General features: G+C 37.5%; 1 protein-coding gene across 4 annotated transcripts in view; it reads right to left on the bottom strand.

Moving 5' to 3' along the window:
• Window positions 1-23,165, bottom strand: part of ADGRB3 (adhesion G protein-coupled receptor B3) — a 1,271,667-nt gene that overhangs the window by 223,153 nt on the left and 1,025,349 nt on the right. For all 4 annotated transcript variants that reach the window (XM_077487874.1, XM_077487872.1, XM_077487875.1 and 1 more), the window contains one exon: window positions 18,644-18,746. In XM_077487874.1, the coding sequence (XP_077344000.1) occupies window positions 18,644-18,746 (103 nt within the window). The remainder of the gene's footprint in view (window positions 1-18,643; window positions 18,747-23,165) is intronic.

The raw sequence follows: 23,165 nt of genomic DNA, 5'->3' as shown, positions 1-23,165 counted from the left end.
ATATAATGTTTTGGCATCAGATATGCACTAGGAGTTATTTATACACACATAATGTCTCATGATAAATGCTACACTTTTAAGTATATCTTGCTGATTTATCCTTATTTTCATTGAAGAACTGAAGATTAATATTCTTCAGAAGCCAAGTTTCTTAAGCCTCGTATACACAATCAGATTTTCTGCCGGGAATTGTGTGATGATAGACTGTTGGCTGAAAATCCGACTGCTTGTACGCTCCATCAGACAATTGTTGTCAGACTTTCCGGCGACAAATGTTGGATGGCAGGATTATAAATTTTCCGCGGACAATGGTCTGTTGTCGGATCTTCCTATCGTGTGTCCACACGTCCATCATACAAAAGTCCAAAGTATAAACACACATGCTCAGAATCAATGCTCACCAAACACGCCATTAGCAGAAGGTGCCCAAAGGGTGGCACTCAAGAGCTGAAACTCCTTGTAGTACGTTGCTACGTTCGTGTTTGTTGGCCAACAATTGTATACCATTTGTATGCAAGACAATTTCATGGCATGCGCCCTTCAGACAACAGTCTGATGCTTTGTCTGTGTAAAATCCGATTGTGTGTATGAGGCTTTATGTTCACTTAGCAATATGTTTGTGTAATATGGTATACAACCTCGCTATTTATGTTAGTCAGCAATGTTTGAATTAAAATCCATTAAGCATAAGCTGTCATGAGTCATACTATATGCCTACAGATCATATACATATGCTGTAATTTGCTTTCATCAACAAAATTGCATAAATCATTCACCAGCAGCAAATGGCTCTAAAAGGCAGTATATTTTTAACTATTATTGTGCTGGAAAAAAATTAGGAAAAGTTTTTGTCAGTTCTTGAATACTGGAGGACAATGGTTCATATATTAGGTCAATTAAAAAGGAAAAAAAAATATTTACTATGTGCCATCAATGAAATATAAAAAAAAAACACAGGTGCTATGGGGATAAAAGGGTTTCAACAAAATCAACGGGAAGGTAGTGATCTACCCATGGTTTCTATAACCATGGGTAGACCACTACCTTCCTGTTGATTTTGTTGAAACCCTTTTATCCCCATGACTTCTGTGTTGACTCACATTTCTAGATTGATTCTCATATTAAAAAGGAAGTAAACCCTGATGAGTTTACTTCCTCTTTCATTCCCTGCAAAGATAAAGCATAATGGACTACTATGCATTGCATAGTAGTCCATTATGTGTCACTTACCTGACACAGGAGCCAACAATGTCACCGCTGTCCCCTGTAGTCCGGCGCATCCATCTTCTCGGTGGGCATTGCGGCTCCTCCGCTGTCATTCGGCGAAGCCGCATGCGCACGGGAGCCGACACGCGCGGCATATCGCCATTGACAGGTGCCGCGCTCAGTGCGCCTGCGCGTTGCTGTCTACGGCACATGCGCCGTAGACAGCGGTGCCTGTCTTTCGGCAAATATCTCCTAAACCGTGTAGGTTTAGGAGATATTTCTTGGACCTACAGGTAAGCCTTAATCTAGGTTTACCTGTAGGTCAAAGTGTGTTGTAAGGGTTTACAACCACTTTAAGTTATTTCAGTTTACATCTCCCCCTGGGACCCTCCCCCCCTTCATTCTTCCCTATCCCTAAACATCCCCTCTCCTCCTACATTTTCTGACTTCCCTTTTTTTCCATTGTTCCTTATCATATGCAGGTCCTCCTAATTTATATGACTTTATATCAACCTCAGTGATATTAATATTGCACCCTATAGCAGTATCCTTGGCTCTCAGATTTTTTGCAATATTCCCTATAATTACCTCCTACTTTTATGACTATGTACAGTACTTCCTTACCTAATGCATCTCACATGTCATTTCTACCTCCTGGTCTTTTATGCATTATTCTTCCTTACATAGTGTTAATATTGTTCTTTGCATCAGATCCCAGGTGTTGGAAGAATATTTGCACTACTGACTGGCTTTATTATTGTACCTATTTCTTACATGGGTTGCGTCTCGACTGACTTTGCACTTTTATATATTGCCTTTTGTCTGTTCTGTGACAGAGATGTTATTCTGTACTATCTCTGTAATCTGGTTATTCTTCCTAACAAACTTTATGAACAAGAAATATAAAAACCACATGACTTATGGAAAACTGGTTAAAGATTATTCTGGGAAATATGCAAATTTTTGGTTTATTCAAGTTGTATGTTTGCTACGTCAAATCAAGGTTGGTAATACAACTTGGAGGTCATTTACTAAAAATGGAGCATGCAAAATCACCAATCAGTTACTAGGTTTTATTTCCAAAGCTTATTGGACAAGCTGAAGTTACAAGTTGGCTACCATGCATAACTGCACCATAACCATAACTGCACCAGATTCTGAGTGTGTCAGTTTTAGTAACTTTTCCCATACAAAAGGATTGAGAATAAATCTCAAAGAAAAAAACTGACTTTGTGGGCACATCATGAGGCAGTAGTAATATAAAAAAAATAGGTCTTTTTTACAAAATGATTAAAAAATCATATAACATTTAGACAATACCCTATTATTTGACAAAGTCAACAGATACCCAATACAACAAGCATGAAGCTTGGATCCTTAGGAATAAGAAAAGAGAAATTCATAGATGTATGAGTATGGATAATTTAATCTGTATAGAAAAATATAAACCAACAAATCCTCCACGCTTGCTTTTTCAATGCGTTTCACAATTTAGCTTCTTCAGGACATACTGGGTAGGTGCTGATGGGCCTTGGATCAAAGTATCAGGGGACACCACATATCACAGATTACAACTCAAGAACAATCTTGTCGGGGACCAAGCATAAATGTTTGACAGTGGTCAACCAACCAACCAACACACTTTAGCCAATTATCAAAGGTAGGCATCAAAAATATAGTGTGTTTCTCTCTAGAGTAATATTCTTATAGTGTATTCATCAGAGTTAGCACTCATCAATTGGTAAAGGAGTTTCACAACATGATATAAAATGTTTCAAAGTTTTAGGGGTTTTGCTGGTAAAGCTAGACCCATATACCCTTAATAGGGTGAAGGCACCTTTTCTCCCCAATCTGGATAGCACTGGTGTCCCCGCAATTTCTCCCTTTGTCTGTATAAGTTAGTTAAACATCTCCAAATCATACACCAAATATTAGGTGACTATATGCAACCGATGCTCCCAAATGAAGTCACATGATAGAACACATTGGGGCAGGGCTTATGCCTGCATTCTAGGATTGCCTTTGCTGTAAAGACATACCTTTATTTTAACTATCAGTCTTTATTGTGTTTTAACTAAGACAGTAGGCAATAAAACATCAGGTAGCTTGTTCAGTGCAGTGCCAATACTTGTTATCACCCAGTACATAGAACAGAATACAATTCAAGGAGAAACCTCCCAAGTTGAGAACTTCACTTTTCAGTGAGTGGTGGAATTTTAAATGCTTTGATACTTATTTTATAAAACAGATTTACTCCATGTGTATATTATATAATTCTTTAACCTATATGGAGTTTGGGTATTGAGAATCACTCAGGACCAAATCAGTGTGAAAATGGAAAGGATAAGTTTACCTTTGTAGAAAAAAAATCCCCATGAAAAACCCAAAAGAAAAGCCACCACTTTCAAAACTACCAGAGTAGTAACAATTCAATAAACCGCTTCACAATACAATCTAGTCTCTGTAGTGTCTTTACTTCTCATAGGAAAAGTATCTCATCATGACTGCAGCACTCTCCTTCTATCCACTACAATAACAAACAGAGTGCAGATATACAGTACTATCACTGCCTGCTTTTTCAACTATGCATCTCCAAGATGTAATCCAAAAACTACCATCCTCTTAATAGTACAAATACATGCACATCTCCATACATATATCTGCATAGCTATATATGTATATATATATATATATATATATATATATATATATATATATATATATATATATATATACGGTATATATACATACCAATAGGCAAATATATGTGAATGTACTACCCAATATTGAGGATTCAGCCGATCGCAGTGCACACTGAAAGGAAGCACACTGAAAAGGCTCACATACGCCAGTGCTCTCAATCATTTGCTAACAAAATAGTTATAACTTAAAATAAAAACCTAATAGACATTCCTCTGGATATATATCAATTTAGAGATTTTGACAAGTAGCATATCTCCCTGTCTAGATCCAGGGAGAGAGCAAATTACCATCTGTTTTATTTATTAAATGCACATGCTTTGGAGGTGAAAAAAATGTGAATTTATTATTTTTATTTTTTATAGGAGCCTGCAAAGCATTTAAAAAATTGGCTATATATTTTCCGTATTAACTGGGGTGCAGCTTGTGATATTAATTTTACTTTATTGTTGGGGTGATTTACTAAAACTGGTGCACACAGAATTTGGTGCAGCTGTGCATAGCAACCACTCAGTCTCTAGGTTTTATTGCCAAAGCTTAATTGAACAAGCTGTCATTAAAAGTTGATTGGTTATTATGTACAGCTGCACTAGATTCTATGTGCACCAGTTTTAGTAAATCTCCCCCTGTGTTTATATCAAAGTTTAATTTTGATTTTATTTAGGAGTTGCAGCTGGTGAGAATATTAGAAAAGGGTGGGAACTAGTATTTACACAGATATTTCCTTGCATCATTCAGATATTATTCCTCTATTCATCATTTAGATATTGACACTTACATTCACTAATGATGGGTTTTACTTATTTGTAAAGAAACAACTCAGCAAAAAAACATTGTTTCAGTGTGTCTAACTTGCAACAAAGATGGTAGATAGCAGCCTGGCACTTTTTTTCCACTGTAATATTTTTTTCTATTGTCAAATTAGGAAATGTTAACTAATTCTAATGATGAGTGCTGATATACGGATGATTGCCCTTAGACCTCTTTCACACTGAGGCAGTTTAGTGCTAGAAATACCACCTGTAAAGCACCTAAAAATTACCTCCCATTCACTTCAATGTGTGCTTTCACCCATGGGTGGTGTGCTTGCGGGACATTAGGAAAATTCCTGCAAGCAGCATCTTTGGGGCATTTTTGAGGCGGCTTGGGAGAGCTATAAATATCGTTCCCAAAATGCCCCTGCCCATTGAAATGAATGTGCAGCGCTCCCCAAGGTTCCTTAAAAGTGCTTTGAAAGTGCCGCAAAACAGGTATTTTTTCCTTTTTTTAAAAAAATTGGGTCCCATTGTCATGAGACCTAAAAAAAGGCCCACTAGCGCCTGAAAAGTGCTGCAAAAAGTGACACTAAAATTCTGAAAAAATGCCTGCCACTTTAGTGCTGTTTTAGCGATGCTTCAGTGTGAAAGTAGCCTTATTCTAAACACCTAAAAAAGAATGTAGAGATCTGTCCTTAGTTTGCTCATTTGTTTGAAGCAAAGCCTTTATTTTTAACAAAGTGTGAAAAAAGGTGAACACATTTGAGCAAATAATGCTTTAAAGCGGAGTTCCGCCCCGCCCCTCCTCCAAAAAATATAAGTTAGCAGCTACAAATACTGTAGTTACTGACCTTTACTATTGGGGCACTTACCTGCCCAGGCATCCAGTGATGTCCTCACCCAAGCCGATTCTTCAATTGGCTCTCAGGTGCTGGCATCACCATCTTGACTGAGGTAAACCAGCTGTGAAGTCTTACAGCTTCACAGCCGGTTTCCTACTGCGCATTTATGAATTCCGCTGCACTCTTTGAATTGCCCTGCTTTGGGAGGGGGGGGGATCCTCAACTTCTAACTCACTTCACTGTGGGGAACTGAGCCCGAAGTGAAAGCGGGTACCTGTCAAAACCTGGTCCACCCTCCCCCCAAATGTAGTAGCGGAGGGGGAGGATGCAGACAAGTGGAGCTTCCCCTTTTGGGTGGAGCTCCGCTTTAAATTTAGAAGTGTAGAATTAGACTGAGGGTATATATACTTTCATAACTTTATTCCAATAATTACCACTGACACATTTAAATGACAACTGTACATTTGTTGTTGTTTCTTTCTTTTTCTTTGTTTGCTTTAATTAGTTGCTCCTATTCAATTCCTTCAGTTGTGATCTATTGATCTTCACTGTGTGGCCCCGCTAGGAACACCTCTGAAAATGGCAGCTTTGTACTGTGTATGCACACCAGGACCCCATTACTTCCTGTGGTAAAGCCATACTCAAAACAACCTCAAGTGGACACTCGAAGTACGACTTTCCCATAGGAACTAATGGGACCAAAGCACAAATATGATGATGAAGCTGCAATTTTGGAAGAAAGGCAGCTGGGGGGCCCACAAAGTAAAATTTTATGAATTAAGGCTGAAGGTAGTAACACCTATTGGGCAACACTCAGGGGATGGGAGAAACTAATCAAGAAAAATGAACTACAAATGTATTGTTGTCCTTTAAAGTGATTGTAAAGTCTCACTTAAAAAAAAATAACAAACATATTTTACCTTACCTGCTCTGTGCAGTGATTTTTCACAGCCCTGATCCTTTTCTTCTCAAGTCCCTCGCTGGCACTCCTGGCCTCTCCCTCCTGCTGAGTGCCCCAACAGCAAGCAGTTTGCTATAGGGGTACCCAAGCCGAGGCACAGTTCCCTGTGTCCATTCAGACACAGAGTTGTGGCCCGGCCACACCCCTTTTTCTTCTCATTGGATGACTGACTTTTATTGACAGCAGCGAGGGCCAATGGTGCAGTGCTACTGTCTCAAAAAATGAGAAGGGAAGTCCCGGCTAGCCAAAAGTCTAGTGCAACATCGCTGGATCTAGAGGGTTCTAGGGTAAGTACTATAATGTACTCAGGTAAGTACTAATATATAATGCATTAAGATAAAAACCTTATGCCTTTACAATCACTTTAACCAAATATGATAATAGAGTAAAGCACTATATAATACTTCATAGAACAAATATGGATGTTACATTAAGATACAAACATTGATTGGCTGAGTACTTATTGAAATTAATGAAATTAGTGAAATTAAAAATGTATCCCATTATTTAAAGATGAGCTCCACACAAAAAGGGAATTTCTGCTTGTTTGCCTCCTCTCCCCTCTGCTGCTACATTTGGCACCTTTGGGGGGGGGGGGGGGTTGGTTGATCTTGCCATGGCAAAGTCACCTGGAATTTTGGCCCCCCTACTCTTTCCACAGTAGAGAACTGGCTGTTTCACTGCCAGGTTCCCTTACAATGGCGGCAGCAGCACCCGAGAGTCAATTGAAAATTTTGCTGGGGTGAAGACACCGCTGGATTTGTGGACAGGTAAGTGTCCCAATAATCAAAGTCAGCATCTACAGTATTTGCAGCTGCTGACTTTATTTTTTTTCTGAAGGAGCCTGGAGTTTATCTTTAATATCTATACAAAGTGCAGTGTAACCTGTATGCGAATATGGGTCCACTATTTAGGTGAGGTGCTACATTGCACATTGGTGGAGCACAGAATCTTTAGAAGTGAAGTCACATATTTAGGGAAACTTTATTACTCCATTACAAACACTTAATTTTATGGGACTTTCTATGTTTATGAACTTTTTGGTCCGGTCCTAATTTATTTCACAAGATTTCTAGCACTGGTTATTGGGATCACTGCCCAATAGGGCATTTGAATATTCATACATCTCTGTATTGTTTCTAATATATTTAGCATGTCTATTGATGGCTTTATTTATTTTAAGTTTAATTTAAAATGTATATATTTTGGTCTATTTATAGTACTGATGTTCATTTTTTGATGGTATCATGTTCAATATCTAATCGCAATTATTCACTCATTTGAACAAATTCATTATTTATTTTAGATTAGGGTAATTTTTGCTGAATATTTTTTTATTATTATTCCTATTGGTGAACTATATCTAATTAAAGTCTGACCTTGTCTGTGCTGTACATTACAGCTGACCTCAATTGTTTGTTTGTATGTCCTTCTGGCTCATTATGAAGGTCATCCCATACACATGTCATGACCTATTTATTTCCAGTGGTGCATGGTAACGAAGAGAAGATTTTCATGAGTGACCATAATAAAATATATAATTTGAACAGCAAATTACTAATAAAAAAGAAACAACTGAAAAAGGAAGTGCTATAATACAAATATGCTTAAGGCATTTGGTGATGTTCCAAAGTTAGCATTCCGATAAATCAAGACAAGCAAGCATCTCTGAAAGTTAATCTAGGTACATAACTACAGTACATGTTATAATAAACACATGAACACCATGCTTTAGTAACAAGCCCACAAATACCAAATTAATGATACACAAAACCAGGTTTTAGAATATTAGATAGCACAAACTATTCTAAACCGGAGAGAAGAGTTAATGTTCAATGCTTGGCTAGGAAGTCTATTATTTTAATGAACACAGTAAGAACTGGAGAGATCTCACTCACTGCTTAGAGATAAATGGAAGCTCTCTTACAAATAGTTACCAATCAGTACACGGTCACTGAACATGAAGAAGAAGGAGATGTGAAACTGGTAAATGGTAATAGTAGCAAGAAAGGATAGCAGTCACAAGAATTACATCATTCATTCAACTGTATTTAAAACATATCATGAAGATTATAGGGACTAGTTGATTAAAACAGTTCAAAGCAATTCTATACTCTCCTTTGAAGAAACAGATTCGTAAGTGCCCTAAAGTAAGCTGATCTGTGTTTAGATGTTAAACATTGTTTTATACCATATCCATTTAAAGGGAAGATATAGACTTTTTAATCTTGTTCTTCTCTCTATGCAAGACCATTAGTGTGGACACTATACTTCAATTATTATAGTGCAGTTAAAGTGCAAGTACAGGTGTCTACAGGTTCCTGTATATACCTGCAGCAGCCTCTAAACTGTGTTGTGCCATTATGGCTGAACACTTACTTACTATGACAGGCAAACCTCCACACTACCTGATCAGGCTGAAGCTTTCCCACTTGTTTCTATACATTCATATGGGTCAATCAGGAACTCCATCATAGTTATGGGCCAATAGAAATGTGAGACATGGGGGATTATTTACTGAAGGCAAATTCACTTGGCACTGCAAGTGCACTGCAAGTACACTTGGAAGTACAGTTACTGTAGATCTGAAGGGGACATGCAAGGAACAAACAGCATGTTTGCTTGTACATGATTGGATTATAAAATCAGCAGAGCTTCCCCTCATTTCAGATATTCCCCTCAGACTTATAGTGACTGCACTTTCAAGTGCTGCAGAGTGGATTTGCCTTGAGTAAATCAACCCCATAGTGTAGCACACTGATACAACCCCCTAGGTATCTCAATTCTATACCTGGAGATTTTTTTTTTACTCCCGACAATGTCTTTTCAACTATGCCTCACTATGCCACTTTTCTAAGACAGCTCTTGGCTTTCCACTTTTGAGCACAAATAAAACATTTTGACCAACCACTTCATCTGTTTACAGAAAGAAAAAAAATTAAACTTCACATTATTATGTTAACTTATATCTAAAGCCAAAACTATATGAACACTGTTGGAACCCTTATGGGTTCCTAACTTTATCCAAAACTAATAAAATAAATCTGAGCTTACGTGGCTTTAACCTCCCTGACGGTATGATTATTTCAGATTTTAGGTGCTGAAAGTGGTACCATTATTTTGAATGGAAATTTGGCGTTTTATATTGTAGTCCTGTAATTCTTAGGAATAACTCACTTAAATCTGTCCAAACCAGAGTCTAGCAGACATCCCGGGTACGATAAAGTTTGAAAAATTAAAGCATATATTATAATAAATAACTATAAATAATTATGGCAAATAATATAATAATAATAATAAAAAAAATGATTCAATAATGTAAGCAAATCAAAAACATTGAAATTTGCTCAGTTGCAGAATTGTCACTGTCATTACTTTTCAGTATGTGATGACGGATCTCCCCACAAATCGCTATCGCTCAATTCTGTGAGTGATTCTAATTTATTATTGCTGTTTTCTAGCTGGTCTAAAACCACTTTTGATGTAAAGGGACAGTTTTGGTTGCTATGGACAATCTCCAGTTTCCAGGCAGAAAGAACAGTTTTTATATTATAAAACTGCATGCAGGGCACTGGGCAGACCACTAATGACAAAGGGGATGTGAAATAATTACATACAGTAATGTAATCTGTAAGATTACATTATACTCTATGTATAGTGTGTGTTTTACTTTTTGAATTTGGCGCTGTTCTCCGTCCCCGTGCGTCGCAACGCTCGCAGGGAACGGAGCTCTGTGATGTGATAGATCGAGCAGAGGACGAGCAACTCGCAGTGCGGGGGGACATCACTGGATCCAGGGGATAAGGTAAGTAAGCTCATCCTGGATTCAGCGATGCAATCCCAAGTCTGGCTCGGGGTTACCGCTAATGGTACTGAATTTTCACCCCAAGCCAGACTTGGGAACACCACCGGGGGGGGGGGGGGTTAAGGAAACATTAAAACTAAAAAAATATTACTTTTTGTTGGAACTGGCCTTGAAACAACATTGTGAAATAAGAGTGTTTACATAGGACTGCATTTACAAATCACATTGTGCTAGGTACACAAAGGTGAGGGCACTTTTTTATCACCAATGATGTTATGTGATTACTGCCAGAAAGATTATTACTAAAATGAAAATGATAAAGCTTTTTTTTAATTATAATTAAAAAAAAATTGTAATGGTATTTAATTACAAGGGAACCAAACAATTTTCAGCTCATGGTACACTGGTATACTAATGAAAATATTTCTGATTTGTTTTTACTGGTTATTGTACTCATCAATATTTAGATTAAGACAAATAGGCTCGGTTCACACAGGGGGCGATGCGAGGCGACACGACTTGCCGCGCGCGACCTGCCGCGACCTGCCGCGACCTCAGCGGCGACTTGCAAATGACTTCTGTATAGAAGTCAATGCAAGTCGCCCGAGGTCGCCCAAAAGTAGTACAGGAACCTTTTTTCTAAGTCGGAGCGACTCGAGTCGCTCCTCTTAGAACGGTTCCGTAGTACAGAACGGGGGGCGACTTGTCAGGTCGCGGCACAGCAAGTCGAGTCGCCTCGCGTCGCCCCCTGTGTGAACCGAGCCTTAAGTAAAAGTTGCTGTGTTATTAATGTTTCCTCCACAGTAAATACAAACCATTTCATTTTCATATGATATGCTTTCACAGATTTTAATACATTAATTCTTACTGTAATTAAATGAGAGTATTTGTCACAGAACACTAACTTTGAGTTTGCCTGTTTAAAAATGACCCAGATCATGATCACCAATTAATGCAGCAAGGCACAAGACTGGACAAATAGAAAAGACATATGTTATATGGGTCAGCTCCAACATTAACATGTTGCTCTTCATTTTGTTGACCAACAACATGAACAAACTACCTAACAATTTTTTCATTCATTAATATACATTATTATTTGAATCATTAATGTATGGTTTAGTAATGTAAAATGCCCATACCCAACAGTTATTAACATAATATTAAGTGGAACTGCCAGACTCATCCACCATACCAACCGCTCATTGTCTCTCTGCCAATCCCTCCACTGGCTTCCGCTCACCCAACAAATACAATTTAAAGTACTAAGAACAACTTACAAAGCCATCCACAACTCTGCCCCAGCTACATCACTAACTAGGTCTCAAAATATCAACCAAACTGCTCTTTTCAGTCCTCCCAAGATCTCCTACTCTCTAGCTCCCTTGTCACCTCCTCCCATGCTCGTCTCCAGGACATCTCCCGAGCTTCTCCCATTCTTTGGAACTCCCTACCCAATCTGTCTGACTATCTCCTAATCTAGCCATCTTTATACGATCCCTGAAAACCCATCTATTTAAAGAAGCCTATCTTGCTTCTAACTAATACACTGTGTTTTTACTTTCTCCCACAGAGTTTACCGTTTGTATCACTTGAACCTCCCTCTTAGATTGTAAGCTCAAACGAGCAGGGCCCTCTGATTCCTCTTGTACCAAATTATATTGTAACTATAATGTCTACCTTCATTTTTTAAAGTGCTGCGCAAACTCTTGGCGCTATAAAAAATCCTGTATAATAATAAAAAAAAAAAAAAAAAAGCTACCAGTCATAACCTTACTTATTAAAGTTGTAGTTTCAGATTTTAGATGTAGACCATGTACCTATTTATGGCCATGGTCTGTCCAAGGCTAGTCAGTATTTACATCTTGAGGTTTCCTGTACTATGAAGTCTGTAAACCAAAGTTTTTAAAAGGGCAATATACTAAACTAGGTCCAAGTGTGGCCACTATGGCCTAACCTGGAATAAGCTCAAATAGTTTATTGTATAAACGTCAGCATACAGAGAAAAGCAGCCATTGGTTTTGCTGGGTAACCTGTGCTAGTTTACATATGAGGTCTCATAATACATTTACTGTACTGTACTTTCACTGTATTTAGGTGACACACACATACTGTATGTATACCATAACAGTAAGATATATGCAAATAAACCAACAAGCAAATCAAAGAGTAACTAGAACATGTATATGACAAGAAATTATCATGTCTAATACTGACTTCACAATCAGGCATATATGCTTATGAGGAAGTGCAAAGGTCCATGTGATATGAAGTGAAACAGAATGTAGTTAGCAAGAGTGGAAAAAAGCCAACAAGAAGAAATACATTGGTTTTATTGTACATGTCCTAACGACTTTTGTACCATGGGAGAACCACATGAGAAACAGTGACAGGCTCAAGCAATACAAATGATGGACATATGCCTCCCTGGACATTCTTGGTAAGACATCTTTCTATGTGTGGCAGGCCTTAATCTCATTAACTTAAGACACTTACTACTAGTATCGAGTGACAATACTACTTTTCTAAGCTGTGACACCTATTCAAACATAAGAAACAGTGACAGGTTCAAGTAATTCAGATGATAAACAGATGTCTCCCTGGCCATTTTCGGGGAGTCATCTTTCCTTGTTTGCTTGTTTTCTCATTGATTTAAGACTCTTACAACTACTATCTAGTGATGATACTATGTTTTTTAGCTATGATATAAGTTCGAACCTACATCCCGTTTCCTATGATAATCATGAAAAGGTAATGTTCTCACAATCAATAATACACCAGTTAGCATATGATAGCAAATTTAAAGGTCAACTAGGCAAAACTTTTTTTGCTTAGATTTTGATAGAGTGGATAAGGATTAGAACACGTGCCAGTTTGTATTGCTGTCTGTTAGGGAGATTTACCCTCTCTATTTGTCCTGTTTACCAGTATCATTAAAAGTGAAAGTAAAAGAAAATCCCAAAGTTTGGGTTGTCCTCAGAATAGCAATAGAGGGGAAATCTTCTAGTTCTGGTGACCATGGTGACACACCTTTGCTTTGGAAGAATTTCCTCTCACTGTTTTGGCTAGGGGACAGGATGTGAATGGAAAGCTCTCCAATGGGACACAGTTGGGAAAAAACTGACAGGGGTTATAACCCTCCTTTACTCTATCCAAAATGAAATAAGAAAGTTTTACCTTAAGTTACACTTGAATACACCACTTCACAGAAGAAACAATTTAACCTGCTTTGGGTGTAAACTTGTTCTACCATTTATCATACTGTAATTGTCCTCAGCCGTCAGAAACAGAAAGATCTGCAATCTATCCACTGATGCAGAAAACATTCATAACTGCACCAAAACACTGTGGGGTTGATTTACTAAACCTGGAGAGTGCAAAATCTGGTGCAGCTGTGCGTGATAGCCAAACAGCTTCTAACTTCAATTATACAATTAAGCTTTGATTAAAAAAAATGGAAGCTGATTGGTTTCTATGCAGAACTGCACCAGATTTTTCACTCTCCAGTTTTAGTAAATCAACCTCTGTATCACAAAAATATAATGAGATGGAGGACATGATAGATAAAGTCTTTTCAGAACAAGCAGACATATTAAAACACCATCAAACATAATCAGAATGTTCGAAACAGCTTAAAAAGTTTGCCATTGCTGGGCAGTGACAAATATGTCTAACCCATTGGTGGATGTTGATCAGATAGAAATGCCCAAATTTGTGTTTCACCTTTTGCAGCAATGGAGTTTAAGCATGTTTATAGTGAAAGCCTTGTGGAACATTGATACCAAAATATCTTTTGAAAGTGATACAACTGCTATACAATGTTTGTGATTGGTGACAACCATTTAACAAATCTCTTTAAAATTATGTACATGTATAAAAAGCTGATTACAAAAATAAAATAAACCGTCATTAAACACCTGAGCTACTAATGCATGCATGCAATCATTATTAATGCCCTGTTAAACTTCAAGAAGAGACATGAACATAATATGCAAAGAGTTATTGCAGAGCAAAGCTCTATATCCCTTTGTTAAACAAGCCTTCTTTTTTTCCCACACTATACACAGATAGTAACTCACTGGCTGTGTAAGTGCTGTGAAGTATACATAAATATAATATATGAAGTTATCGCTCCATGATACCAAATCATTATATCAACTACATTTTACCACATTGTGGATGACAAATGGGAACATTTCTTGGAAATGGAGTACGGGTTTCACTGACAGAATAAATGGCTCACATTAATTTATTTTGTATGGCCAAGCAAAATTATTGCATGTTATAAAACAGAGCAGTAAATGTGGACATTCAAGTGAATTCTGCCTTTACTGCTCTCAGCTTGTATTCCCTTCAACCAAAAAGCGTATGTCATAAGGGAACGAGTAATTTATATACATAATTGTGCAATAAGGGACAACTGTACTTTTAAAACAAATTAGATTTGTAATATATCTAGGGACAACAACTACCTGCCGAGACATAACTGCCAACTTCTGCCTTTTCTTTCCCTGTACTTGTGCAGAGCTGTCAACAAATGACAAAGCCAGTGCAAACACAGCTCTGTTTACATCCAGCCTCTGCAGTCTGCAGTTTACAACATGGAAAGCAACATGTAACAAGGACCGAGAAATGAGAGAGCATCTGCTACACATGCCTGTTTGATTCAAAGTGGCAAGAGCCATATGTGATTTTTAATACACTACATTGCATTCATCTTATCAAGAGAAGAATAACTCACAGGTGGAAGTTACCCAGCCATTTTTCCCACCCTATGTCATTGCACACAGCCTACCTTAACAACAAAATTTTCATGCAGGGATATAGATTCTTGTTGTTCTGAGTCAAGAGGATCTCTATAATATACAGGGTAGAGTGACTAAATTCAAACCAAACACTGTACATGCATACCCCACTTTTAAGTACACAATGGGGTTTATTTACTAAAGCTGGAAAGTGCAAAATCAGGCTCACTTCTGCATAGAAACCAATGAGCTTCTAACCCCAGCTTGTCCAATTAAGCTTTGGTAATAAAACCTGGAAGCTCGTTGGTTTCTATGCAGAAGTGAGCCTGATTATGCGCTTTCCAGCTTTAGTAAATAAACCCCATTGTGTACTTAAAAGTGGGGTATGCCTGTATATAGTTTACCAAAGGCCATGCCTTTTTAGAATTTCTTTCAACATATAGCAACATACGGGTTGATTTACTAAAACTGGAGTGTGCAAAATCTGGTGCAGCTCTGCATAGAAACCAATCATCAGCTTCCAAGTTTTATTGTCAAAGCTTACTTGAACAAGCTGAAGTTAGAAGTTGATTGGCTACCATACACAGCTGCACCTGATTTTGCTCTTTTCAGTTTTAGTAAATCACCCCCATAGTATGCAGATGTAAGAAGTCATACAGAAGTCATTTACAAACATAATTTGTTATCCCTGGATATTAACAAAGTTGAGTACGACTAATGTCCATCAATCTCTCACAACCACTTAAGTTTTGATCCAGAAGAAGGCAACTCTTGTCAACTATGGCACACAAGAAGGAGAAAATTCTACTAGAAACTCAACTGGAAGTTACACTAATCTATCCTTTGTCCTATACCTGTTAGCAGCTATGCATATTCAAAAATACAGCAATCAGGTCTGCACAGTGCACTCTATAGTATTTGTTATCATGTGTAACTTCTTTAAGGCTACTTTCATACTGAGGCGCTTTACAGGCACTACAGCACTAAAAATAGCACCTGTATAGTGCATCTCCTGTGTCTCCAGTGTGAAAGACCGAGGCAGTACGTTCTTTGCAGCGCTATAGGAGCGGTGTATAAAGCACTCCTAAAGAGCCCCTTCCCATTGAAAACAATGGGGCAGTGCCACAAACCCGCCGGCAAAGCACTGCTGCAGCTCCGTTTGCGGGTGGTTTTAACCCTTTTCGGATGATAAATCGGTGCTAAAAATAGCGCCACTTTACTGCTGGTGCCCGCCCAGAAGAGTGTAAAAAGTAGCCTTAGAGGAGAAATACTGCTTTAACATAAGAGAACATCCCCACGAAAAAGGAATGGTTTCACAAACTTAACTAACATGGACAAATTGAAGAACTTATCAATATATTGCAAGAAAAGATATCCAAATTCACACACACATGGTACAGCTGGCAACATTTTAAGACAACATCAGCCTACTCAGAAAACTGATAGATACCTTATTAACTCCAAAACTCCCAGAGGAAGATCATAGTGTTAATACCTGGTTTAACCTCACCTCCCCTGGACCCAAATAGTACACCACCAATCTTGGAACCATATATACCAAGCCTAAACAAAACAATATTTCCATTTAACTAATACCTTATCTGTAAATGCATTACCGGATAGGGAAGGGACACAGACACCCCCTTTCATATTTTTCCTCCAGTCCCATCTCTTTCCTTCTATCATTATCTCCTTTTACTAGCATATTCCAGACAATATCGCAAAAAATGGCTTGGTCAGGAAGAGGATAAATCCTTCCGGGCTGAAGTGGTTAAACACTGACCAGCAAATTGTCTGGTAGTACTTCCTTAACATTATTACTAGTACATCCTTACAGGATATAACTTGTTATATGATATATCAGCTATTTATAGTATATCGTCAAAGCAAAACAAACAAAACACATTTTCCATAGATTCTAATGATACTTTTTACACAAGCAGACAAACCTATCCCTACCTACCCTACTTTAAATACCACCGCTAAGCAAATATTGCCCCCCCCCACTATCACCAGACAGTGATGTGGGTATTAGAAGGACTCTCCCACTCTCAATTTGGGGTAGATAGAGGTTGAGGAGGGGTAAAGTTTAGTTGGGGTGTATCAGAGATAGCTTTAACCACCCTTTCGGTATGATTATGTCTGATTTTTGCGTCTCAAAGTGGTACAATTGTTTTGCATAGAAATTTGGCTTTTTTTTATTGTAGCACTGTAATTCTTAGCAATAACACACTTAAATCTGTCCAAACAAGAGTCTAGTAGATATCCCAGGTATGATAATGTCTCAAACACAAAATCATAAATTATAATATAATAAATAACTATAAATAATTATAAAAAATAATTATAACAATAATAATAAAATGAATTTCCCCACGATTCACTATCGCTCAATTCTGCAAGTGTTCTAATTTACTATCGCTGTTTTCTAGCTGGTCTAAAACAACTTTTGATGTAAAGGGACACTTTTTGGTTGCCATGGACAATCTCAAGTTTCCAGGCAGAAAGAACGGTATATATAATATAAAACTGCATGCAGGGCATTGGACAAAGCACTAGGGACAAAAGGGATGTGAAATTATTTCATACAGTAATGTAATCTGTAAGATTACTGTGTACTGTATGTGTTATGAATTTTCTATTTTTTTAATTTGCCACCGGGCTATGCCCCCCGTCTGTCACAACGCTCATAGGGAACAGAGACCGGCACACAGAGGCATCGGGCGGAGGACACAGCCCGCAGACACAGCGGGGGGACATTGCAGGATCCTGGGAACAGGGTAAGTAACCTGCACCAGGATACTGCAATGCAATCCCTAGTGTGGCTCGGGGTAACCGCTAAAGGTACTGAAATTTAACCCTGAGCCACACTCAGGAAAACCACCAGGGAGGTTAATATAAAACTGTGAAGGGAGAAAAAAGTTTGACAAAGGCATAAGGAGCTAGTACAATACTAGATCACTTCAAAACAGGATAACCCTAGGAGCTCCCCAAGTTTGGCATATAAAGTACATCATATCCTACCCCATTTCTCACTATACAATGCTTCATGCATTATCATCAGATTCAGAAGATGCTCCATTGCTTCATGAGTTTGGTCGTCCAATATACTGGTGTCTTATGTTGCCTACATTTACAACACATATTTATTTTTTACACAAGATGTATTTTTATATGGCTGGTAACCCACGAGAGGCCTTCTGCATATGAGCTTGCCCCACCATTGATGACATTGACATGCTAAGAAAAAGCACCCATACACAGTTACTTTTATTTTTACTTCTTCATCTTAAAATAAACACAAATGTCCATGATACCAAGAGACCCAATGCCTTGTTGATCCTAATGAGAATATAACCAGTTACCTAGCAACCACTGAAATATTGAATATCACTCTTTTCCTATACTTTAAATAAGCAACAAGTGAAAAATGAAGCCAGTTCTGTACCAATATATAAAATACAACTAAAGATATTATGTACCGGTATTCAGAGTTGTAAAAGAGGACCATAAACAAAAGCAATTACAAACTGTCAGCTAAAAAGGTCACCACAATTTGCGGCAGAGCTTCACACACTGAGAGTATTCAAATTATCTCATACCATCTGGTTATTTAAAATTCGTCTTACCTTATTTTGTATTTGTGTTTGGCCCACCAAAATAAGAATATTAGACGAGATGATGGATAGACAAAAGTTTATCAGAATGATCGATCTCTCAGATTTGATGTATCTGTTTAAATAAATGAACATAAATAAGATAAAAAAATATTTGAAGGAGACCTCAGTATCGGTATTAGATAGCATATTGACAGGATAATATATTATATGCTATTAGTATTACTGTAAATAATATGTTAAAAGGTATAATGTTCTGCTCTCAAAGTGTATCGTTCTCAAAGTGCTAAAAAAAAAAATACACTGAAAAATGCAATCCTTTCAAACAAAAACATTTTAATCTATGTTTATGATTTCTGATTTCTAATTGCCTTTCCATTCAGATATTTTGTAATTTATAACGACTAAACGTGTACACAAGTAAAAACTAAAGACAAATGTTGTACCTGTCTATATTTCTAAAAACCAATACTGTATGTTGGGGAAAAAAACATTACATTGGCAATATGCAAGGTTGGATATGTCTAATTTTTACACAGATCAACTGTATTACTACTATCTTCTGTAGGAATAGTATTTCCACAAGTAAAAATGGGTAAACAGGATCACCATTTAGAACTGCATAGAACTAACTTACACAAAATGACATCAAACTTGAGACAAAACCAATTCTTAATGCATACTCATTTTCAAGCAGCAATGGCTGACTATCTGGCAGCTTGGATGGTGCATGACGACAAAGATGGCCTCATTCATCTATTTATGTGGTCACTGGATGGCTGATTCCTGTGCACCATTCTATCTGGCTGTATGCAATACAAGTTGAAAATAAAACCTTTTCCACATCTGTCCTTATGCATTTTTATCTATTTACATAAGCAGCACCATCAAAATTGGCAGCGCTTTATCAATTTCATGGAACCAGTCGCTGCCCAGAAAGAGCTCACAAATGTATATCTCCGCCAAACTCATCAGACACAGAGTCTAGGGACTTTTTGTTTTGAAGCCAATGAACATACTAGTATGCATTTGGACTGCAGAAGCAAACTGGAGACCAGGAGGAAAACCTCGAACGAACATGGGCAGAAAACGCAAACATTATGCAGAATAATCTAGAACCTCAGCACTGGATGGCAAAAGTGCAAACTGCTAATCCTCAATGGCAGCAATCTGGCACGGGAAATATTCACTGTTAATCTCGGTTGTAGTTGTTGCTGTCAGCACTATCAAAGCAAGCAGGACACACATGTAGGCCTGCGCACTTTAAACACAAATTCCAATGGGAAATCTGTGGCTTCCAAATGTAGAAACAAAAGACAACTGATTAGTGCTGGCTATTACATCCAAAACATGGAGATAATGGGCTCAGTGACACGGCAACTGAAGGTCTAGGCTACATAGCAGCTGTGATGCCTCCATTCTGATGATACACTATCCAGTCAGTGTGAAACAAAACAATGGAAAGTGCACCTCCTGTTGAAGAACAAGGCAGCATGGACAATTCATTTGGTTTACTACCAAATAATCACAATTTCCAATTCACAGTATAATTGAGTGTCATTTCCAACATTATTTAAATAGATTTGCATCCAAATGAAATGCCGTCCATCAAACCAACCTAAATGCCAGCATGTACATTATTCAGTGTTCATTTCAATGTTAATGCCAGTTCCTTTTCTGTAGCTTCCAAAGCAATAGCAAACACAATAGTGAAAATATTCTGCAACATTTACTAAAACATACACACACTATATTCCAACTATTTTTCACATAAAACACGAGTTTATCTGCCTCAAAAAGCTTCTCTGCACTTGTTTCCTGTGTTAAAAACACATTCTAATTATAATTTGCCGTCATGGCAACCCACATTTATTTAAGAGCAGCACTTTCTAAAACTGTAATGTCATGCAGTGTCACTGTTCCATTTGTAGTTTAATGAAAACTATAATATCACAATACGATTGGGAAACAGCACAATCCCATTTTCTGGTATCTTTGTAATACAGCTCAACTACATGCAGTGAAAAATGCAAACGGTACACAATTCATATGTAAGATTCACACGTTGCTAAATGAACTGATATTGTGTAGATCATTTGGTTTTTGGGCCACCTCTGTGTGCTCTATAATAAAGAGTTTAAATGTCAGATTACAGCTATATTGATTTTTGTTTACACTTAAGGACAACACCACCCATGCATTTTGCTATCGCTGTCTGTTTAAAGAACCAATCATCTAATACAGTAAAAAATAACATATAAGCAAGGAAAGCATTAGTAATGTCAAATAAAGCATAGTGATATATTTTCTTCAGATTAAAAAAAACATATATTTAGTCAGTTTGACTAATTGACGTTGACCTTTCTACTACAGTTTCAAGGACAATATGAGCTACACATACATGCCAGTCATGGCCTATTTCCCACATTACTAGATCTGGACTTGGGTATAATTAAAATATATTATGTTAATTGCTCTTGAGGATATGTTTATTCAATTTCACACAATTAAATGTGAAAAAGCCCAACCTAAACAAAGTTTCCCCTATAAAGAACATTTATTTTTGACTACATAGCTACCCTGTAAGGTTCAATATCTGCTCACTTTCAGGATCAAATATATGTTTTTGTGGGATATAAAAAAATGACAACACAATAGTATCACTTTCAGACTTTGAGAAAAGCTCCGTTCTAAATACATCCAAACCCTTGTACACACGGTTGGAGATTCCGATGGAATGTGTCCGATCGGACCGTTTTGTCGGATATTCCGACTGTGTGTGGTACTCCATCTGACTGTTTCCGTCAGAGTATCCGACGGACCAAGTTTTCCAACTTGTTGGTAACATTTTCTGACAAAATGCTCCGATCGGACATACTCCGATCATGTGTAGAGAATTCCGATCAGACAAAGTGCCACGCATGCTCAGATCAAATTCCTACACCAAAGCTATTGGCTACTAGCCTGAACGTAGTCTCGTCGTAACGAAGTAACGTCATCACGTTCTGAACGATCGGATTTTCCGACAACTTTGTCCGACTGTTTGTATGCAACAGTTTCGGATAAAATCCGACGGATTTGGTTGTCGGAATGTCCGACCGTGTGTACTAGGGCTAACACACAACGACACAATTGAACAGTCATCAATGATAAAGCTTCATTGGCTAATGAAAGCTCCTAAACTCGACTGGAATGTGGCTTCTAAGATTGAATATACAGGCTTACCACACTTTTAAGTACACAATGGGGTTTATTTACTAAAGATGGAAAGTGCAAAATCAGGCTCACTTCTGCATAGAAACCAATCAGCTTCCAAGTTTTATTACCAAAGCTTAATTGAACAGGCTGGGGTTAGAAGCTCATTGGTTTCTATGCAGAAGTGAGCCTGATTTTGCACTTTCCAGCTTTAGTAAATAAACCCCATATTGTACTTAAAAGTGGGGTATGCCTGTACAATGTTACTGGTATGCACTTATGTACCAGAGCTGACAATCACTACTGTATATTTTATCAACGCCTTAGGGGTAGCATCTTATTAAACTGTGTTGCATTATATCTCTGAATAATATTTGCAAAATCACTTTATGTTTTTATACTACTGGGTCAGCAATGGTAAATATACCCAACACATAAGAAGATAATTCATAACACAGCGTAAAAGTCATCACTTTACTCTGCTCATTAGATGACTCGTCTATAGTTTTTACCTTTTTTAAATAGAACTCTCTCTCTCTCTCTCTCTATTATACTGTATATGTTATACATATACTAGGTAAAATTAGGCAAAATATAAAGTAATGCAATAAATGAATCTTTCTGCCAAGCACTCATCTCTTCTGATAATATTTTTCACACAACAATCACATCACAAGGTTAAAAGATGCTATCATTCTACAACAATCATTTCTAAACACTGAATAGCCTCAATTATATGCAAGGGCTTTGAGTTGTGTGAATCATAAGAAATAATGGGTAAAGGGAAAATTATTAGAAATGCATATTGAATAATATATTGGCTATAGTTTAATGTGGTAATAAAAACCATTTTGTTGTTGTTCTGGTTATTTATATGGCTAGCTAACAATAATGCAACAGCAATTAATAATGCAGTAGGCATATTACCACATCATTCAGGCTGGATTCATAGGACATATTGAATAATGTTACGAGAAGAAAACTTTCTTTTAGAACCAAATTTCCCTTTTTTCAACTTTCTTAATTTACTGATTACAATACTGTATTCTCAAAATAGCACATCAAATTTATAATACAGTGGTGACCTCTGAAACAAAAGTGGAACTATTTACAAGTTCAAGCGTCACTCACCACTGCAATATAACTGTACTGTATCACAGTAATTCATGCAACCTGAGGAAGTTGTACATAGTAAAGCATGTTGTTCTGGTATAATATTGTTCCATAAGAAAGCTATTTCTCTCTTTGCATTCTCTCTCTTTGAATTGCTGGTTTATATTTCCAGAGGGATTGCACCAGCCAGTCAGTGCAGAGGGTTCACAACTATATGGTGTGACAA

Source organism: Lithobates pipiens, unplaced genomic scaffold (assembly GCF_037356315.1).
Source record: "Lithobates pipiens isolate NorthernLeopardFrog02 unplaced genomic scaffold, aLitPip1_a1.2 Scaffold_18, whole genome shotgun sequence".
NCBI classification, from domain to species: Eukaryota; Metazoa; Chordata; class Amphibia; order Anura; family Ranidae; genus Lithobates; species Lithobates pipiens.
This window is presented reverse-complemented; position numbering and strand designations above follow the sequence as displayed.